The 19216-nt window shown below is 43.7% G+C and overlaps 1 protein-coding gene across 2 annotated transcripts in view; it reads left to right on the top strand.

The window, feature by feature from the left end:
- Nucleotides 1-19216, top strand: part of LOC132824017 (microtubule-associated tyrosine carboxypeptidase-like) — a 41222-nt gene that overhangs the window by 5492 nt on the left and 16514 nt on the right. For both annotated transcript variants that reach the window (XM_060838248.1, XM_060838246.1), the window contains exons 2-3: nucleotides 7237-7848; nucleotides 12178-12321. In XM_060838248.1, the coding sequence (XP_060694231.1) occupies nucleotides 7291-7848; nucleotides 12178-12321 (702 nt within the window). In that variant the 5' untranslated portion in view covers nucleotides 7237-7290. The remainder of the gene's footprint in view (nucleotides 1-7236; nucleotides 7849-12177; nucleotides 12322-19216) is intronic.

Below are 19216 nucleotides of genomic sequence, written 5' to 3'. Positions count from 1 at the left end.
ATTGACTCTCTTGCTCCTCAGATGCCACCTGACCTGCTGTGCTTTTTCCAGCGCTACATTTTTTCAACATAGGGCACTGCACCATCAGAGTTGCTAGCTTTTGGATGAAAGGTGAAATCAGAATTCTGCCTGACCTCTCTGTTAGGTGCAAAAGATACTATGGTGCTATTCAAAGAAGACCAGGAGAGTTCTCAGTTGCCCTGGTCAACATTCATCCCTCAACAGATACCTAAAACACATCAGAAATTGAGACCCTTCTTCTTTTTATTCATTTAGTGTCCATCCATAGCTGTCCTTGAACTGGGTGGTGTGGGAGGCCATTTCAGAGGGCAGTTGAAAATCAACCACATTGCTGTGGGTCTAGAGTCACATGGAGGCCAAAGCAAATGAGGATAGTAGTGAACAAGATGGGGTTTTCCAACAACTGGCAATGATTTCATGGTCATCAGTAGATGCTTAACTCCAGACTTTTTTTTTATTGTTGAATTCATCACATGGAATCATCTACCATGGCAGGATTTGAACCCTGGTCCCCAGAACATTAGCTGAGTCTCTGGATTAATAGCCCATTGATAATACCATTAGGCCATCGCCTCCAAGTACGAGGGCCGTGTGGAATTCAGTAGAGCCACGAGAGCAAGGTCAAATGTAATGGAGCCTAAGTGATAACAAAACCTTCTTTATGAAGGTTGAAAATGATGTATTGTGTTTGCTATGATGACAAGGCACTAGAAAAATGGAAGGTTATTCATGGTAGCTGCCTCAAGGAAGGCTTCCTTTATCAGAGAGATCTGCTTTAAAAGGAATTTTGAAAAGCACATCAGACTTGATCTTTCTGAATCAGAGCTTCTTGCAGAACAAAGAACAAAGAAAATTACAGCACAGGAACAGGCCCTTTGATCCAGATCCAGATCCTCTACCTAAACCTGTCACCTAATTTCTAAGGGTTTGTATCTCTCTGCTCCCTGCCCATTCATGTAAGTGCCTAGATACATCTTAAATGATGCTATCATGCCCGCCTCTATCACCTCTGCTGGCAACCTGTTACAGACATAATTGCAGCATGTAGATCTATTGATTTTCATTAATATATCATAGCAATTTCCAGCCCATTATATACAATGAAGAGCAAGGTATTATTAGTAGTCAAACAAATGTCTGATAGTTTGAGGGAACAGAGCATTTGTGGACTGAATGCCAGTTGTCATTAGCTATCTGCATCAAAAATAATTATGAACTCTTTCTCCTGCCTCTGTTAATCACAGATAGCCAGTCACATTTCACAAATGAACTCAGCAGCTTTGTGTTTTACTAACAATGGCTTCAGATCTGTTATCTCTCTCCTTGTTCAGGAATTTTTTTTTGATGTAATTAGTTGACAGCTTTTGATAAGAGATTTCTCCCCAAATTTTTTACATTGTAGTTGGAAAATAAAATTCTCCAGTGTCCAGTGTGTGGCTTAAAGACTAACTTAAACTCTCATCTCATCCAGTATTTTCTTAGCAGCAGTTCGACTTGAAGGCCTGAAAGGCATACATTCTGCTGTACATTGTCTTCATTAAACAGTCTATAGCACAATGTACTGTGAGAAACCTATATCTGTCCATGTCCACGGTCTATACTATAGCTCATCAAGGAGCAGTAAGGAGATCAGGAGCAAATTGCAGCGAGAACTTTACTTATCGATTGGGGAAATAACTGTGATATAAGCAAAGGGTTAGAGACAAAAAAACTGCAAATGCTGGAATCCAAAATAGGCAGGCCTGAAGAAGGGCTACACCTGAAACGTTGACTTCTCCACCTTCTGATGCTGCCTGGCTTGCTGTGTTCTTCCAGCCTCCTGCCTGTCTATAATGAGCAAAGGGGTCAGGAACTACAATAATAGTTTTCATCAGTGTACTTTCAGCCCAATGAGGAAAGAATGAGTGATAGACCCGGTTTGGGAAATTACATGGGACGAATGTATATTTCTTTGGAGTGTGTTTTGGACACAGTGGTCAAACTGTTACAGCACAGAAACAGACCCTTCAGTCCAACCAATCCATACTGAACATAATCCCAAACTAAACTAGTCCCACCTACTTGCTCCTGGCCCATATCCCTCCAATCCTTTAATATTCATGTACTTATCCAAATGTTTCTTAAACGTTGCAATTGTACCCACATCCACCACTTCCTCAGGACGTTCATTCCACACGCAAACTACCCTCTGTGTAAAAGAGTCCCTCATATCTTTTTTAAGTCTCTCCTCTGACCTTAAAAACATGTGCCCCCTAGCCTTGAAACCCACCCCCATCCTAGGAAAAGGACAATTCCCATTCACTCCAGCTATACCTCTCACTATTTTATAAATTTTTATCAGGTCGGCTCTCAACCTCCTACTGTCCAGTGAAGAAAGTCCCAGCTTACCCAGCCTCTCTTTATGACACAAACCCTCTGTACCCAGCAACATGCTGAAAAATCTCTCCAGCTTGGTGTTATCCTTCCTAGATGGAGTAGCCAAGGAAAGTACAAAGAAATTCAAATGTGGAAATATTCAGATGGGAGCAGGGTGAATTTTATTGAGTTGTAAAGGGATCTGGATTGGACTTGAAAATGATCATGTTCAACAGTAAATGGGAGGTCTTTAAAGAGGATGAAGTTGTGGGAACAGGACTTTAGGAAAGATGTCAAAGCTTTAAAGTGGGTACGGAGAACATTTCCTGACATGCTATCAGGGGATGAGGATCTTCAGTTGTGTGCAGATAGAGTAAATAAGGAGAAACAATTTCTAGTGGTACGAGTGGTACTATCCAGAGGACACAAAATTCAGGTTGACAAAGGAACCCAACGTGACAGGAAAGAGCAATAAAGATAAAGAAGTTTTTTGTTGTGATTTGGAAACAAAATTGGATAGTTTATTCAAATGTGGGAATGGGCATGACAGGCCAATTTGGTTGCCTTTTAGAGTCATGGAGATGTACAGCACAGAAACAGACTCAACTTGTCCATGCAGACCAAATATTCTAAATAAATCTAGTCCCATTTGCCAGCACTTGGCCCATGTCCCTCTAAACCTTTCCTATTCACATACCCATCCAGATGCCTTTTAAATGTTGTAATTGTACCAGCCTCCACCCCACTTCCTTTGGCAGCTCATTCCATACATGTACCACCCTCTGCGTGAAAAAGTTGCCCCTCAGGTCCCTTTTAAATCTTTCCCCTTTCACCTTAAACCCATGCCCTCTGGACTCCCCCACCCCGTGGAAAAGACCTTGTCTATTTACCCTATCCATGCCCTTCACAATTTTATAAACTTCTATTAGGTCACCCCACAGCCTCTGCTGCTTCAGTGAAAACAGCCCCAGCCTATTCTGCCTCTCCCTCTAGCTCAAACCCTCCAACCCTGGCAACATCTTTGCAACATCTTTTCTGAACCTTTTCAAGTTTCACAAAATCATTCCTATAGGAGGGAGACCAGAATAGCACGAAATATTCCAAAAGTGGCCTAACCAATGTCATGTACAGCTGCAACACGACCTCCCAACTTCTATACTCGCTGGTCTGACCAATAACGGAAAAGATACTAAACCTCTTCTTCACTATCTTATCGAACTGTGACTCCACTTTCAAGGAACTGTGAACCTGCACTCAAGGTCTCTTTGTTCAGCAACACTCCCCACTCCTTACCATTAAGTGTATAAATCCTGTTCTGATTTGCCTTTCTAAAATGCAGCACCTCACATTTATTTAAATTAAACTCCATCTGCCACTCCTTGGCCACTTGGCCCACCTGATCAAGATCCTGTTTGTTCCGCATCATTTCAAAATTCAATGAAATAAAAAAAATTGAGGTCATTCACATCCCAACAATAAAAGGGGAGCTGCTGACCAAGTGATATTATTGCTGGACCATTAATCCAGAGACCCAGGTAACATTCTGAGAATATGTGTTCAAATCTCATTGTGGCAGATGGTGATGTTTGAATTCAGTAATAAATCTGGAATGAAGAATCTAATGATCATGACAGCCGTTTCCAATCATTAGGAAAATCCCAGCTGCTTCTCTAATGTCCTTTAGGGAGGGAAACTGCCATCCTTACCCGGTCTGGCCTGCATGCAACTCCAAACCCACAGCAATGTGGTTGACTTTTAACTGTCCCCTGGGCAATTCATGATAGGCAATAAAACCTGGCCTAGCCAGTGAAATCCACATCCCATGAATGAATAAAAACAACCTAACACATATAGTGAGAAACCTTTGGGTTGAATTATCTGAATAATGGGGGGCACGGTGGCACAGTGGTTAGCACTGCTGCCTCACAGCGCCTGAGACCTGGGTTCAATTCCTGACTCAGGCGACAGACTGTGTGGAGTTTGCACGTTCTCCCCGTGTCTGCGTGGGTTTCCTCCGGGTGCTCTGGTTTCCTCCCACAGTCCAAAGATGTGCGGGTCAGGTGAATTGGCCATGCTAAATTGCCTGTAGTGTTAGGTAAGGGGTAAATGTAGGGGTATGGGTGGGTTGCGCTTCGGCGGGTCGGTGTGGACTTGTTGGGCCGAAGGGCCTGTTTCCACACTGTAAATAATCTAATCTAATCTAATACTTTTTACATCTCAATGTTTTTGTTTATTGTTAACGCTGCTGGAAGTGGATACGATCCCATCATAATTTTGTTGAATTAATTTTCAGCCAATTCAGCACCAGGTATTTGGTTCTTACTTTGACTCCCAAATGGAAATACAGCTTTGTTACTTCCTAACAGAATTGACTGAAGGCCAAATCATGGTCCTCAGACAGCCACACAGTTTTGACTGGGACTCTGGGTCCCCCTCATTGTTGAAGTATCAAAGCTGCGTCAGTTCAATAGTGAGAATTCGGGAAGTGACAGGAAATGAAGCTCCGAACAGCTGGTGCAGTGCTAAAGCCAGCAGCAAGCAGCCTCCTCCAAATGTAGACTTGTCAGGACAGAAGCAGGTTTTAAATTTAGATCACTTGGACTGCAGTCAAATGTAAATCAGCACACCTCTTATTGAAACATGTGTTTTTCTTAACTGCATACTGTTTATGCCACGGTAGATATCTCCTCTTTCAAGACATTCATTTTTGGCCCATGCTTTTGACGTAATAATGTCAAATTTAGTGTCAAACTTTTATATCGGATATAATGCACAGAAACCAGCCATTTGACCCAACCAGTCCATCCTAGTGTTTCTGCAGGACTGAAGTGTTCTCTTTGGTGGAGACAGGGGTGCGGTGACAATGTCACTGGACTAGTACCTAGACGTCTGCTTTGGAAATGCAGGTTCAAACCCTACCATGGGATTTAAGTTCAATTAATGAATAAATCTGGAATTAAAAGTGAGTCATAGAGTCATAGAGATGTACAGCGTGGAAACAGACCCTTCGGTCCAACTCGTCCATGCCGACCAGATAGCCCAACCCAATCTAGTCCCACCTGCCAGCACCCGGCACATTTCCCTCCAAACCCTTCCTATTCATATACCAATCCAAATGCCTTTTAAATGTTGCAATTGTACCAGCCTCCACCTCTTCCTCCGGCAGCTCTTTCCATACACGTACCACCTCTGTGTGAAAAAGTTGCCCCTTAGGTCTCTTTTATATCTTTCCCCTCTCACCCTAAACCTATGCCCTCTAGTTCTGGACTCCCCGACCCCAGGGAAAAGACTTTGTCTATTTATCCTATCCATGCCCCTCATGATTTCTCAGTGATGGTGACCACGATACTACCATTGGTTGTTCCAAAAAAACCCATCTGCTTCATTGATTCACTTTAGACAAGAAAATCTACCATCCTTACATGGTTAGGCCTCCATGTGATTCCAAGTTTGCACCAATGCGATTGCAATTTAAATGCCCTCTGAAATAGACTTGCAAGCTGCTCAATTCAAGGACAATTAAGGCTTGACCTTGCCGTTGATGCCCCACATCCCATGAAAGAATAAAGAAAATGAAAATGCTCCCGTGAAGGGCCTTGAGCTGTTCTGCTGCATCAGAGGTGCTGTGTTAATTGTTGTAAAATACAAGGAGAAAGTGAGGTCTGCAGATGCTGGAGATCAGAGCTGAAAATGTGTTGCTGGAAAAGCGCAGCAGGTCAGGCAGCATCCAAGGAACAGGAGATTTGATGTTTCGGGCGATTCCTGAAGAAGGGCTTATGCCTGAAACGTCGAATCTCCTGTTCTTTGGATGCTGCCTGACCTGCTGCGCTTTTCCAGCAACACATTTTCAGTTGTAAAGTACAATACAGCAAGACCCAACGAGGCAAAGGAATTACCTTTCGATAATCTACGTATGTACATGTTGATCTGCCAGTATTTGAAATACACTTCACAAGTATTTGAGAATATGATGTTGCATAAAGTCAAGAGGATTAGACCACAATCCACAATGCATTATCCTGCTGCTGAGACAGAGATGGCCATGATTCGACATGGGGACTTCCTTCTCATGCACTGTAACTTTTGTGAGCCCCTGCTGGGAGACAGCATGGAGGCCCAATTTGAACCCTATGTCTCAGTGCCATAGAAAGTTAGCCACACCTGGAGGATTTCCAGGGTCCGCTGTGTGCTTCCCTTTTAAGACTCTGAAGTCTAATTGCTTTAGAGTTCTCATTTTGCTGTCCAGTTACAGAATGGAACCTGCAACTACCAAAGTAAGGTCAGAGATGCGTTAACTGTTTTCCGCGCTCCACAAATACCTGCTGAGTATTTCCAGCACTTCCTGTTTTTATTTCAGGTTTCCAGTACCTGCGAAATTTTGCTTTTGCGAAAGACAGTGAGTTGTCTCATTATTGCTAAGTGACCGGGAGTGATTTCTGAAACTGACACTGAGCCACTTTGCCAGATGGTCAATTTCAGTCTCTAAAACAGTGCTAAAGATTCCAATCATGTAGCCTCCCTACAGCCTTCTTGCAAGATATTGACGAGCAAAGCCTCTGATTCAGAGTGGCTCGGTGACTTTCTGGAGGAAGGCTTGTGTTGGAAGGCTATAAAACCTAGTTATAATGTCCATAGGCTTTAATAAAACCAACGTGTAATCCAGCACGAGGATATCTGGCTTTCTGGGGTATAGGAGGAAGCTTTGGTGTATTTTTAACTTGACCGAGGTCATAGTTTCCAGCTCATTTTAAGATGGCCAATTCCACTTCCTTGGGCAGGAAGTGAGGTGTCAAGTTAAAGTGGATGTTGACTCAGTTTCACAGAGGACATGATTTCATTTCTTTTCTTCCATTTGTGCAGAGGGGTAGATCGTTAAACTTCCACTTCCCAAAATACTGCCTCCTGGCCTCGGCGATGGTGCTTGACCCAGCGGCTCAGGCCTTGGCTGGGCCTCAGAAGAACAAGAGGGCGGGTCCGGCCAAAGTGCTGAAGAAAGCAGCCGAGAGGAAGAGCAGCGAGAAGAACGGGGTCTGCTCGCAGAGCAGCCCTGCTGCCCCACAGGCGGAGGGGCCTTTAAGGACTGCGTCACAGACTACAGGGTCGCTCACTTGCAGCCTAAAGGTGAACCGGGCACTCGGAGCAGGATCGAGCCTTGTCGGTAATGGACACTGCAGCTGGATGAGGCGAAGCGAGAGCTCGTACAGCGTAAACAGCATGGGCTCTGATTGCCCCAGGACCAGGATCAGGAACGCCACGTCTCTCCCGCACATAGCTAGGTACAGTGCCCGAGAGCCGCCGCCCGTTAAAAGCCCCTGCCTCTTGGTGGCGCTGCGACCAATAAACGTCGACAAAGAGAAAGAGCTGTTCTTCCAGTCTAACTACACCTACAATCCTCAGTTTGAGTACTGCGAGCCCCTCAGCAGCAGCATCATGAGCAAGTACAGCGTGGCCTCTGATCGCTTCATTGAACAGGTACAAGCTTCTTCTCAAGTCACTAGAGTCATAGTCATAGAGATGTACAGAACTATGGAAACAGACCCTTCGATCCAACCTGTCCATGCCGACCAGATATCCCAACCCAATCTAGTCCCACCTGCCAGCACCCGGCCCATATCCCTCCAAACTCTTCCTATTCATATACCCATCCAGATGCCTTTTAGATGTTGCAATTGTACCATCCTCCACCACTTCCTCTGGCAGCTCATTCCATACACGTATCACCTTCTGTGTGAAAAAGTTGCCCCTGAGGTCTCTTTTATATCTTTCCCCTCTCACCCTAAGCCTATGCCCTCTAGCTCTGGACTCCCCGACCCCAGGGAAAAGACTTTGTCTATTTATCCTATCCATGCCCCTCATAATTTTTTAAACCTCTATAAGGTCACCCCTCAGCCTCCGACGCTCCAGGGAAAACAGCCCCAGCCTGTTCTGCCTCTCCCTGTAGCTAAACTCTTAAACTTCTACACTTTGGCCAGCTCCAGACTTGACTGTCCGAAAACTCTCTCGGCCCAACCCATGCTCCCTAGTTTTGTACTCCCCTACTCCGGGGGAAAAGACCTTGGTGATTTGCCCTATCCAAGCCCCTCATGATTTTATAAACCTCTATAAGGTTACCCCTCAGCCTCTGATGCTTTCAATGCATTTCAGCTCATTGATGAATCCTGCTGCCCACTTCCTAACTTACACCATGTCCCGTTCAGCCTTCGGCCTTGCTCTCACTGACCCACATTGGCTCCAGGTCTGCCAACTTTCAAATTGCGTTCAATCCCTCCACAACATTCATAGAGTCAGAGAGATGTACAGCATGGAAACAGAACCTTCGGTCCAACCCGTCCATGTCTACCACATATCCTAAATTAATCTTGTCCCATTCACTAGCAGTTGGCCCATATCCCTAGAAACCCTTCCTAATCATATACCCATGCAGGTGACTTCTAAATGTTGTAATTGTTATAGTGTCCACCACTTCCTCTGACAGCTCATTCCATACACGCACCATCCTCTGTGTGGAAAGAGTTACCCCTTAGTTCCCTTTTAAATCTTTCCCCCTCACCTTAAACTGTGCCTTCTAGTTTTGGACTCCCCTGCCTTGGGAAAAATACCTTGGCTATTCATCCTTTCCATGCCCCTTATAATTTTATAAATTTCTTGACCTCTGAAGCTCCAAAGAAAGTAGCCCCAGCCTATTCAGCCTCTTCCTTTAACTCAAACCTTCCAACCCAGGCAACATCCTTGTAAATCTTTTCTGAACCCTTTCAAGTTTAACAACATCATTCCTGTAGCAGGGCAACCAGAACTGAACACAGTATTCCAAAAGTGGCTTTACCAATGTCCTGTACAGCTGCAACATGACATCCCAACTCCTTTACTTAATGCATTGAAGTGTACCAAATGCCTTCACTACAATGTTGGCCTGTGACTTCAATGCTCCAATTCTCTCCAGTCTCCTCCAGTTCAACAATTTTTACTGATCTTTGAACTTCCCTGATTCTGGGCTTCTGTGTGCCTCTAAATACCAATGCTCCACCTTTCAGACGGAGCTGAATTCCCTCCTTAAGCTTTGTCCTCTCCCCACTTTAAGACTTTTCTTCCAACCTACCTATTTTGTTTTATTATCTGTCCTAATAGAGTTTTATGTATCATTCTGATGATGAGTCATGGGACCCATAATGTTCACTCTGCTTTCTTTCTCCACAAGTCCTGCCAGACCTGCTGAGTTTCTCCAGCTATTTCTGTTTCCTTCCAGATGGTTTTTTTTGTGTGTAATCTTATTTGCTGATCTGGTGAAAGACCTTGGAAATGTTTACTACATACATACAGAATTAGGCCACTCAAGCCCATCCTGCCATTCAATACAGAGCACAGCAATGCCTTTTGCCCACCCTATCCCTGTACACTGGTAGTCAGAAATCTATCAATTCCTACCTCAAGCATATTCAAAATGAGCTTTCATTGTGATAGAGATTACAATGCAGGCACTACATTAATTTATGTTGCTGTTTTAGTAGTGTGCTTGCCATCAGCTGTGTAAGAACTATGTGAATGCCTCAGAAAAACAAAGTCAATGTAAATAATTCTGATGGCAATTTGGGCATATGGCATCGTCTGGTATGGTACTAGTTTCCGCAGGTCAGGAAGATAGCAGGTTCTCTGCTGTTTGGCTATACGCCCTGCTGGGTGGTGGGTAGAGGGAATGAGGATCTGAGATGGTCTTTACAATTGGGCTACAGTTGTCTGCAGTTTCTACCTCAGTTTTCATTAGCACCATCTATCCGATATTTTGTGGCTCATTTGGACCTGTCAGTCCGCAGTTTCACATATGATTCAATTGGACAATTAATTCCAAACTGCAGTCTGTAGAAAACTTTGTACTGCCAGGACAATTAGATTTGCTGCCTATCGCTGATCATAGGTTGGGTTTAATGGGTTTAGTTTATCAACTTTAATTTTCTTTGTGCTGCTCTGAAGGCTGAGTCATGGAAAGATTGAGGTTCACCCTGGTGTTGAATAAAGCCAAATTTAGACCTTGATCTTTGCCCTGTTCAAAGCACATGACCGGCTTATCGATGGCACAACTACAAGTGATATTATTGCCCTTTGGTTTGCCACGTACAGTCCATTTAAAAACAACAATTAAATAGTAGAGTCAAAGGGCAGTTTAACAAAGATTTTTTAACAAAACAATATTACCAAGGTAAGTTATTGCATTGAAGTGATGGTACAGGTCTTATATTTAATTCAATTTAACATGCATAAGCCTTTATGTATTCTATTTCTGCTTGTATCTTTTACTACCACTATCCATCTCCATTTTTCCCTCTCAAATATTTTTGTTTATTTCTTGCTCTCCCGCTTCCCCAACAACCCCCCCACCCCAACCCAACTTCGCTTTCTCTGTCACAATCTCTGTTTAACTAAAAGACCATAAAGCCATAAGCTGTAGGAGGAGAAGTAGGCCATTCAGCCCATCGGGTTTGCACATTGCCTCATTGCAATGTGCTGCATTTCCAATATTACAACACTTCAAAACAACTTCATTTGTTGGAAAGTGCTTGGGCATACCTCAGGTTCCTAAATGGCACTATATAAATTCAAGAGTTTCTCAAGGGCTGTTAAGGGTGGGCAATCCAGTGATGAATACAAGCCAGGACTTTGTTACACGTGATATCATTGCCCTTTGGTTTACCACATATAGTCCATTAAAAACAACAAATAAACAGCAGAGTCAAAGTGCATAGAGTAAGAAAGGTTTGTTTTTAACAAAACAATATTATCAAAGGTAAATTATTGCATTGAAGTGAAGGCAGAGGTCTTACATTTAATTCAGTTTTACATGCATGAATTGATGTATTCAGTGAGATCATGGCTGATCTATAAATGCTCAATCTTTTTCTTTTCTTCTGCTACAGATTTCCAATTTGCCATTTGCCTACTATTGGTATAAGGCGTGCAAATAATATAATTTCTCCAGAATGTTTGTCCCTTTTGTTTCCTGTGTATTTGACAAATGGTCCAAAAGCTGTCCTGTCAGCCTGAACAGTATGGCGTCCCACCATTGCATTTTTAAAAAATTCTTCATTTGTTCACAGGAATTGGATATTACTGGCTAGGCCCAGCATTTATTGTCTCCCTTTGTTCCTATCCCTAACTGGGCAGTTAGAAGTCAACTACATTGCTGCCAGTCTGGGGTCACATGTAGGCCAGACCGGGCAAGGTTGACAGATTTCCTATCCAACAAGACATTAGATTTATGATGATCGGCAGCAATTTGGTTGCCGTTGAGCCAACTTTTCCCAGATTGATTGAATTCAGTGCTGTCATTCAAATCTCATGCGTTAGAGCGGGATTTGAACCCATATCCCCTGAACATTAGACTGGATGACCTGACCTTGACACCATTGCACATGTTCATTCTGTCCAACAGTGGTGCCGGGCAGAAATCAAGCAGTGGAAATCTTGGCTGATTTTCTTATCCTCTGAGTTTGAGGATGTCATTAAAATTTCTCCCCTGCCCCCCAACTCAAATTGATTTCACTTACCTCCGCATGACACTGATACCTGTTAGTTGGCAGTTCTCAGCACTGCAGCTTCCCTTGTGTATATTCACTGAGTTGTAGGTAACCAAGGAAAACTATTTACCAGTTTACTGACTCCATCCTTGGAAGAGTCGAGTACGAAGTAAGGAGTGCTCCATCAGACCAATAGAAACCTGTGTAAGACTAGATGGGACGCTACTAACTGTGGAAGAGTCTGCAGAAGATGCTGTGAAGTAACCAAAACTCCATTCCCTCATCTTTCTTCCAGGCTGTTCGGATCATGAAGAGCGTGGTGAAGATGTATGGCAGCTATGAGAACTTTGAGGTGGCCACCGGGGGCGCAATGCTGTCAAAGAGTAAAATATGGACCTGTATCAGAAGTTACATGAGGAAAGAGGGATGCTCTGGAGAGGTGAGGGAGATGATATGTCGATATGTCTGAGTTGTCATGAAATGTGCATGCCTGCGCACAAATATCTGACTGTTTCTTGTGTGTGTGTGTGTGAGAGAGAGGGAGAGAGAGAGGGAGAGAGAGAGAGAGGCTGTGCCTGTGTGTTTGTGTCTGTGTGTGAGAGTGTGTGTGAGTGAGAGAGAGGCTGTGCCTGTGTGTGTGTGTGTGTGTGTGTGTGAAGAGGGAGAGAGAGAGAGGCTGTGCCTGTGTGTGTGTGTGAAGAGGGAGAGAGAGAGAGGCTGTGCCTGTGTGTGTGTGTGTGTGTGTGTGTGTGAATGAGAGGGAGAGAGGCTGTGCCTGTGTGTTTGTGAGTGAGAGAGAGGCTGTGTCTGTGTGTTTGTGTCTGTGTGTGTGTGTGTGTGTGTGTGAGAGAGAGAGAGAGAGAGAGTGTGTCTGTGTGTTTGTGTCTGTGTGTGTGTGTGTGAGTGAGAGAGAGAGAGAGAGGCTGTGCCTGTGTGTGTGTGTGTGTGTCTGCATGTGCATGTTTGCTTTTCCAAACACCAGTTAGTGTGATTCATACTTTGTCACTGGTGTTTCTCTTCAATGTGATTTGTCCACCCTTGGTTATGGTATTTCATCATTTAAAGAATTTTAAAAATCATTTCCTGGCTTGTATTCATCACTGGGTTGCCCATCATTCATAGCCCTTGAGAAACTCCTGAGTTTATATAGTGCCATTTAGGAACCTGAGATCTGCCAAAGCACTTTACAATGAATGAAGTTGTTTTGAAGTGTTGTACTATTAGAAATGCAGCACATTGCAAGGCCCCACTAAGGGCAATGAGGGTAATGACCTGATAATCTGATCATTTTTTATTTCATCTTTCAAATGATCTCAATTGAGGGATAAGTATTGGTCTGAACCCCTTTTCTATTTTAAAGAATTGGTATTGGATCTTTATGAAAGATAGATCCGAAGGACCCTCTGTCTATCATCTCATTTAAAAGGCAGTATCTCCAGAAGTGTACCATTCATTCAGTAGGGCTTCACTTTGGTGACTTTCTCAAATGGACGCAAAAGATCTCTGTTTTGAAGAAAATCGAGGGAGTCCCCTTAGAATCACCGTCAACATTTAGTCCTCAGTCAACATGTGAGAAAGTTAAAAATCACACAACACTAGGTTGTTGTCCAACAGGTTTATTTGGAAGTACTAGCTTTCAGAGCACTGCTGCTGCATCAGGTAGCTGTGGAGTAGGATAATAAAACATAGAATTTATAGAAAAAAGTCACAGTGTTATGCAACTGAAATAATATGTTGAAAAGATGAAGTGATCACCACTATCACATTACTGTTTAGTACTCTGATCTTTTTTTTGTATATCCCTGTTCCCTTTCTCTCGCTTTCCAGCTCTTTGGTGTGAACCTTTCCGTGTATAGATTGTCTGCCTCCTTTCAGATCACAGCAGGGACTACACTTCAAAAGTTCATTGGTTGTAAAGCAGGTTTATGAGGACACGAGGCTGTGAAAAGTGTTATATAAACATAAGTTTTAAAAAAAAATCTGAGTTTCTTTCACATTTTCTTTTCCTCTGTTCTACTTTTGGGCTATCTAAATTTTTTTTCTCTATTAACAATATTTTCTATTGCACTTTGATCTCTTTTTATATCTCCCTGTTCCCTTTCTCTCTACTTTCTCCTTTTATACTGTCAAATTTCCTTTTCAACTCATTCCCTTTGTTGCTCTTATTCATTTGAGCTTTCCTCGTTCCTTTTACTTTTTCCTTTCCTTCCGTCCTGTTCTACCTTAACTCTCAGTTCTTATCTCCTTTTCCATCTCCTTGCTCCATTCTTGCCTTCCTGCATTGCAATATTTCTCTACTGCCTCAGCTGAATAAGGCATTGTCCAATTAAATTTGAATCTGGGAGCCCCAGACAAAGCTTCCCTGAGCGCTACGCAGATCCTTTGCTGTATAAGTTACTGTCTGCTATTGTTGAGGGCGGGGGTGTGTCACAGATGTGACTGCCCCATCCAGCGTCACAAGTAAATGTCGATGTGTCTTGTTGCTGCGGTTCTGACAATAAAACTGGGAATCTGACGTCAAGCCTAAATGCTGCAGTTTTCCATCATTCTGGTGACAACAAAATCTGCTCAGTCTCCTTTCAAGATCAGTTAGTCAGGAGCATCCTGCGTGCAAAAGAATGTGCACATCTGAACTCAGTCACTCTGTGCCTGCCTTTCTTTGTATCATTGTTGCTGAGACTTATTAACCATTATGTACAGATTGTGCACTACAGCTTTTCTGTCATTGGTCTCTTGCCAAGGTGGTCGGTAGCTCTGCTTCTCTGCAACTTTGACCGAGTGCCAGGGAGTATCCACCAGAGAGTAGACAAAAGCAGACAGCTACATTCAACTTTCATCCACCTGGATCTCTGCCTGTGTCTGATTTTTTAGGCTTTTTTGACTGAGTTGAACTTGTGCTCAGTCTAAGGCAGTCTGTATGTGGAACTGCTCTGTGTTTTAATGAACTGCTGTTGTCTCACTGAACTCTATCTGAACCATGAAATTAAATAGCGAGTTTCCCTCTCACCGCTAATCCTGGTAAACCTGTTCTAGCCAGGAGAGAAAATCGTTTTGCTATGTTCATAATGTGGAGTGAACTGAATACGTCTAATTGACTGATAGGGATACTGGAAACTCCACGTATCTATAACTTATCTTTGTAGCTTAAGACAGCGCCAATCTTTTCGCTAATGTTGGGTCCTCAATCAAAGGTTCGTGTATTCAGTTTTTGCATTGACTGTGATCTAATATAGTTTCTTTCCTTGAATTGTAACCTGTTCAGTTTGCAATCAGATAACATACTCTGTTAGAGATTCTACGAGTGAGACTCAACACTACCTCCCTTGACCCTATATTTACGAACTTAATGATCAACCAGTTTTCTGTCCCAACAACAAAGGTTACCTGGCATGAACACCGTTGTCCCTCTGCCTTCTTAAATATGCTGCAATCACCCGTTTCAAACAGCTTGTTCCACTCTCTTTGTAATCTAGTGTCCCATCTCCAATACCATTTCCTCTTCCAGTTCACTGAATGTGTTGTTAACTTCCCTTGTATTTCCTGGAATTCCATGTTGAAAGCCCTCCAGTCAGCTTTCTGTTCATCACTGAAATAGTCTGGCCAAATTGCCAATGTGTGACTATGGCACAAGCCCTTCTAGACCTGTCTGCAGCCTTCGATATGGGTGACCACACTACTCTCCTCCAACACCTTCCCACTGTCATTCAACAGGATGGGACTGCTCTTCCAGTCTGATCCAATTGGGCATGGTGGCTCTGTGGTTGGCAATACTGCCTCACACACCAAGGCACCTGGGATTGATTCACCATTGGGCGACTGTGTGGAGTTTGCACGCTCTCCCTGCATCTATGTGGATTTCCTCAAGGTTCTTCAGTCTCCTCCCACAGTCCAAAGATGTGCAAGTTTGGTGGATTGGCCATGTTAACTTGTCTGTAGAGCCCAAAAATGTACAGGCTAGAAGTATTAGCCACAAGAAATGCAGGCTTACAGAGATTGGGTAGGAGGCTGGGTCTGGGTGAGACGCTCTTTGGTATTCGGTACAGACATGATGGACTACATAGCCTCTTTCTGCACTGTAAGACTCTGATTCTATAAAGCATCAATTGCAAACACGTCTCTTCCCATTCCTACACCATTACTATTAGTTCCCCCAAGCCATCCATCCACATTTTCATCCACATACTGTCTTTAGGTGACACCATTTTGAATCAAGAGTGTGGTGCTGGAAAAGCACAGCAGGTCAGGCAACATCAGAGGAGCAGCAAAATGACATTTCGGGCAAAAGCCCTTCATCAGGAATGAGGCTGAGAGCCTTGGGGTTGGAGAGATAAATGGGAAGGGACGGCGCAGAGGGAAGGTAGTTGAGAGTGCAATAGGTGGATGGAGGTGGGGGTAATGGTGATAGGTTGGAGAGGAGGGTAGTGCAGATAGGTAGGAAGGAAGATGGACAGATGGAACAGGTTAAGAGGGCGTTACTGAGCTGGAAGGTTGCAACTGGGATAAGGTGAGAGGAGGGGAAATGAGGAAATTGGTGAAATCTACATTGATGCCTTGGGTTGGAGAGTTCCGAGGCAGAAGATGAGGCATTCTTCCTCCAGGCGTCGGATGGTAGGGGAGTAGTGATGGAGGAGGCCCAGGACCTGCATATCCTTGTTGGAGTGGAGGGGGAGTTAAAGTGTTCAGTCACGGGACAGTGGGGTTGGTTGGTTGGTGCAGGTGTCCCAGCGATATTCTCTGAAGCACTCTGTGTGTAGGCGTCCTGTCTCCCCAATGTAGAGGAGACTGCATTGGGAGCAATGGATGCAATAAATGATGTGTGGAAGTGCAGGTGAAACTTTGATGGATGTGGAAGGCTCCTTTGGGACTTGGACGAAGGTGAGGGGGAGGGCGTGGGCACAGGTTTTGCGATTCCTGCGTTGATAGGTGAAGCTGCTGGGACGGACACCATTTTAAAGCCTAGCAGCAGGCCCTGCACACTGACAACACCCAGCTCCATCTCACCCTTGCTTACTCCTCCATTGTCTACAAATTTTCAGCCAGCTTTCAGCCTGCCATCCCGTGTTGGATGAGCAGAAATCTTCTCCACTTGAATATTGGGAAGACCAACACTATTGCTTCTGGACTCTGCCACCAACTCCAATCCTTAGCGACGAACTTCATAAGAACAAGGAGCAAGTGTAGGCCATCTGGCCCTTTGAGCCTCCTCCGCCATTCAATGAAATCATGGCTGAGCTTTTCGTGGACTCAGCTCTACTTAGAGTCATAGAGATGTACAGAATGGAAACAGACCCTTTAGTCCAATGCGTCCATGCCGACCAGATATCCTAACTTAATCTAGTCCTATTTGCCAGCACATGGCCCTTATCTCTCTTAATGCTTCCTATTCATATATCCATGCAGATGCCTTTTAAATGCTGTAATTGTACCAGCTTCCACCCACGTCCTTTGGCAGCTCATTCCATCCTCATACCACCCTCTGAGAGAAAAAGTTGCCCCTTAGGTCCCTTTTATATCTTCACCCCTCACCTGAAACCTATGCCCTCTAGTTCTAGACTCTGCCATCCCAGGGAAAACACCTTGTCTATTTATCCTATACATGCCCCTTACAATTTTATATACCTGTATAAGATCACCCCTCAGCCTCTAACGCACCAGGGAAAACAGCCCCAGCCTATATAGCCTCTCAATATAGCTCAAACCCACCAACCCTGGCAATGTCCTTGTAAATATTTTCTGAACCCTTTCAAGTTTTACAACATCTTTCCGATAGGAAGGAGACCAGAATTGCACGCAATATTCCAACAGTGGCCTAACCAATGTCATGTACAGCCACAACGTGACCTCCCAACTCCTATACTCACTGGTCTAACCAATAAAGGAAAGCATACCAAATGCCTTCTTCACTATCCTATCCACCTGTGACTCCACTTTCCAGGAACTATGAACCTGCACTTCAAGGTCTCTTTGTTCAGCAACACTCCTCAGGATCTTACCATTAAGTGTATTAGACTTGCTCTGATTTGCTTTTCCAAATTGCAGTACCTCACATTTATCTAAATTAAACTCCATCTGCCACTCTTCAGTCCATTGGCCCATCTGGTCAAGGTCCTGTTGTAATCTTAGGTAACCTCCTTCACTGTCCACTCCACCTCCAATTTTGTGTCATCTGCAAACTTACTAACTAAAGCTCCACTTACCTGCACTCTCACCATATCCTTAATTCCTTTATGTTTCTTAAAAAAATACTCTCTTAGCTTTAAAAACATTTACTGAATTAGTATCAATTACTTCCCTGGACAAGGAATTCCATAGATTTACAACCCTCTGGGTGAAGAAATTCCTTCTCAGTTCAGTCTGCTCCCTCTAATTTTGAGCTCTGCCCTCTTGTTCTAGTTTCCTTGTGGAAACATCCTCTCTACTTTTATCCTATCTATTCCCATCATAATTATATATGTTTCCATAACAATCGTCTTCATTCTTCTGAATTCCAATGAATATAATCTCACGCTACTCAGTCTCTCCTCATAAGCCAACCCCCTCAACTCTGGAATCAGCCTAGTGAACCTCCTCTGCACCCTCTCCAGTGCCAGTACATCCTTTCTCGAGTAAGGAGACCAAAACTGCACGTAATACTCCAGATGTGGTGCCAGCAGCATCCTATACAGCTGCAACATAACGGCCCTGCTTTTAAACTCGATCCATTTAGCAATGAAGGACAAAATTCCATTTGGCTTCCTAAATACTTGCTGTACCTGCAGACCAACCTTGTGTGCTTCATGCACAAAATCACCCAGGTCCCTCTGCATAGCAGCATGTTGCAAGCCTCTCCCTGGCAAATGCCTGAGGCTCAGTCAGATTGTTTGCAGCCTTTGAGTCACACTTGCCCCAGAGATGAGCTTCTGGCCACATATTGAGGCACTATTATTGCTGCCTACTCCTACTTCCATAGTATTGCACAATTTCACACTCTCCTCAACTCAACTACAATGGAAACTCTCATTCATTTCTTTTTTGTAATCTCTAGACTTGTCTCTTCCAATGCATCTCCAATCCTCTAAACTGACTATCCTCTAAAATTATGCTGTATCTTCCTAAATTTTACCCATTTACTCACCACCCTTGCACTCACTCGCATATGTTCACCTAGTCGACCAATGAGTAGATTTCAAAATTCTCATAACTGTTTGCAAGTTCCTTCATTACCTTTCTCCTCTCTTTCGGGTTCTTCCCGTGTTTGAGGACCTGTTTGAGGAATCTTTTGCAAAAGTCAGAAAGAAAGGTTCAATCCTGTTACCACAACAATAATCTCACAGACACTTCAACCTCCATGAAGA

Source organism: Hemiscyllium ocellatum, chromosome 17, assembly GCF_020745735.1.
Source record: "Hemiscyllium ocellatum isolate sHemOce1 chromosome 17, sHemOce1.pat.X.cur, whole genome shotgun sequence".
NCBI classification, from domain to species: domain Eukaryota; kingdom Metazoa; phylum Chordata; class Chondrichthyes; order Orectolobiformes; family Hemiscylliidae; genus Hemiscyllium; species Hemiscyllium ocellatum.
This window is presented reverse-complemented; position numbering and strand designations above follow the sequence as displayed.